Raw genomic sequence first — 3,058 nt, forward strand, 5'->3', positions numbered from 1 at the left:
ATGGGTCTCACTGCGGCACTTCCGTGAATGGGTCTCACTGTGGCACTTCCATGCATGGGTCTGCATGGGTCTCACTGTGGCACTTCCATGCATGGGTCTCACTGCAGCACTTCCATGCATCTATATCATATTTTGAGTCTCTCCTTCCACTTTATGCCCCACTTTCCCCTCTCTGCAGCACTTCCATGCATCTATATCATATTTTGAGTCTCTCCTTCCACTTTATGCCCCACTTTCCCCTCTGCCCTCTAGCTGCTCCCCTTCCTCCCCACACAGTCCTTCCTTCTGCTTTCATGTCTATATTACCCTCTCTGCTCCACGTTCCCATCTCTAGACATCTTCTCCTTTCACAGTCCCCTTTCTACCTTCATGGCATGTATGTGTGCATGTATACATTTGTGCATACATGCATATGCACATTTAATACTTCCACAGCATGCATATGTACATGTTTACTTTTAATACTTTTATAATGTGCACGTGTGCATATGTGCATATATACATTTAAGTCTGGATTCTATACATGAAAGAGGCAATGTTTCTGAGCTATATAACATCATAATCTCCAGCTCCATCTATTTTCCTAAAAAAATAATCATGATTTCATTCCACTTATAGCTGAGTCCAATCCCCTGTGCACATGGACCTCGTTTGCTTTATTCATCTGTGGGCGGACATCTAGACTGATTCCATATCTTGGCTATAGTGAATGGTGCAGCCATAGACACAGATGTGCGAGTATCTCTGATAGCACAGACTACTGTAAAGGCCCTGAGCATATTCAGGAACGTTACATGTGGGTTCTATGGTCATGCTAGTTTCAGCCTGCTGAGGAACCTCTATACTGATATCCATAGTGGCTGCGCTGGTTCTCCCTCCTACCAGCCGTGAACAGGAGTTCTTCCTCTCTCACATTCCTGCAGGCATTTGTTGTCATTTCTTTCCTTGGTGACAGCTGGAAATGTTGCTCTCCTTCTGTGCTCTAAGGAAACACCCAGAGAGGGCAAGGCTGTTGCTGAGGATGTAGGAGCTGGAACTCCGAGCCTCCCCTCCAAAGGCTTCCCTTTCCCTTCTCCATGTCTGGGCCTCAGTCAGACTTGTCAGAAGGAAACCCGTGATTCAAATGGACCTTAAAGATGTCATTCCTCTCAGGGGCACCAAGGCATCTGTAGGTCAAAGAGGAACTGGTGCTTCATGGAGAAATGGGTGTGGGCCTTTGTTGTGTCAAGCAGCAAGCAATGTCACCCCACACAGCCTGCGGTTGGACATCATTTCTATCTGTTCCCCTTCTTTGGGCCAACCAGTGTAGCTGTCTCCTCTTGTGACTAGCAGAACTCTGTTTCTTTCTTGGTTTGTGTTTTTTTTTTTTTTAGACAGAGTTTCGTGTAACCCAGGCTGACTACAACAGTACTTTAAAAGCAGATTTTCAAAGTTCCATCCTTTGTCATTTAGTCCAGATTCACAGTCAAAGAAGGTAGGGGGAAAATGGGGTCAGAAAAACAACAGTAGTTAGGAGGGGTCAAAGGGAAAGTGGAGGGTCTTTCCCACCTGTGTCAGCTCCTCCAGTCCAGAGCCACCCTCTCCTTAGGACTTCCATGACCTCCTTTCACTCCTCTTTCTACCAGGTGATGCTCAGAGATGCTGGAACCTCCGTGGCAAGTGTCGCCATCGGTGCTCCAGGAAGGAGAGCGTCTACGTCTACTGCACAAACGGGAGGATGTGCTGTGTGAAGCCCAAGTACCAGCCGAAGCCAAAGCCGTGGATGTTTTAAGTACCCTGAAGACTGGAGAATGCAGTTTGCAAAGTTGTCCTAGGTTGAGCTCATGGGTTCTTGTGCTCAGTCAATAAATGCATCCGGCCATCCCTGTGTAGCCTGCTTGCCTAGACTAGCGATTTTCAGGTTTGGGAAGTCAAAACTATAATAACCGCCATCATAATAAAAATGTGGCATCTCTGTCTCTCATGGGTGAATGGTGGAATGTTTTCAAATCCATGAGGCATAGGATCACACAGCCACTAGGCAGCTAACAGAGATGTGCTTGTGTGCATTTGTTATTTCTAGAACTATTTAGGCAGAAGGCGTAAGGTGTGATCATTTTCAGAGGTTGACTCAATCCGTTCTCAGTAATCCCACTGCCTTCATACAAATGACCTTTGATATTGTTAACCTCTGTGACCTCAAAATCATTAATTTGAAATTCTGAGACCTTCCTTGCATAAGACACAAGAGTACTCCGTCACCTTGATATGCAGAGGTGTATTAACAAGCATTTCAGCTGCCTAATAGGAGAAACTAACAGCCATCAGCGAAGGGAAGATGTGTCTGTCTGTACAGCATTCTAAATGCTGTCTATTGCTGTGATGAGACACCTTGACCAAAAAGCAAGTTGGGGAAGAAAGGGTTTATTCCATTATACCTCCACATCACAGTTCATCCCCAAAGGAAGTCGGGACAAGAACTCAGGCAGGGAAGGGACCTAGAGGTAGGAGCTGATGCAGAAGCCATAGAGGGGTACTGCTTACTGGCTTGTTCAGCCTGTTTCTTATACATCCCAAGGCCACTAGGCCAGGGATGGCGCCACCCATGATGGGCTGGGCTCTCCCCAGTTGATCACTAATTGAGAAAATGCCCTACAGACAGATCTTACGAAAGCATTTTCTCAGTTGAGGTCCCAGAGGACTCTAGCTGTGTCAAACTGACATAAAACGAACCAGCACAGGTGCCATTTATAACACATGCACAACCTAAAGATTATAAGATGTGGGGATACAGTTTAGTGGAAGAGTGACTGCCTAGCATAAGGCCCCCGGCACAGCATAAAAATTATATTTATAATTTTATAAATTTATAAGACATTTATAAGATAGGCACAAAGGAAGGAAACGTGATCCATAATAATAATATAAATAACTAAACAGATGTCGATTCCAGGCACACTCTCTGGGAGTGGCAGATAACATCAAAGGCACTACTGAAAGTATATTTGGGAAAGGGGAATAAGATTGATGAGATGGGTGAAAGGGTCGAGTCTAAACTAATGCACCAAACCCGGCACAG

General features: G+C 45.4%; 1 protein-coding gene across 1 annotated transcript in view; it reads left to right on the forward strand.

Moving 5' to 3' along the window:
• The window catches only part of Defb123 (defensin beta 123), a 9,408-nt gene extending 7,455 nt beyond the window's left edge, over window positions 1-1,953 (forward strand). Inside the window, exon 2 of the mRNA XM_005363199.3 lies at window positions 1,626-1,953. Coding sequence (XP_005363256.1) covers window positions 1,626-1,771 — 146 coding nt within the window. The 3' untranslated portion in view covers window positions 1,772-1,953. The remainder of the gene's footprint in view (window positions 1-1,625) is intronic.
• The last annotated feature ends 1,105 nt before the right edge of the window (window positions 1,954-3,058 follow it).

The sequence above is a fragment of the Microtus ochrogaster genome, linkage group LG8 (genome assembly GCF_000317375.1).
Source record: "Microtus ochrogaster isolate Prairie Vole_2 linkage group LG8, MicOch1.0, whole genome shotgun sequence".
Lineage (NCBI taxonomy): Eukaryota > Metazoa > Chordata > Mammalia > Rodentia > Cricetidae > Microtus > Microtus ochrogaster.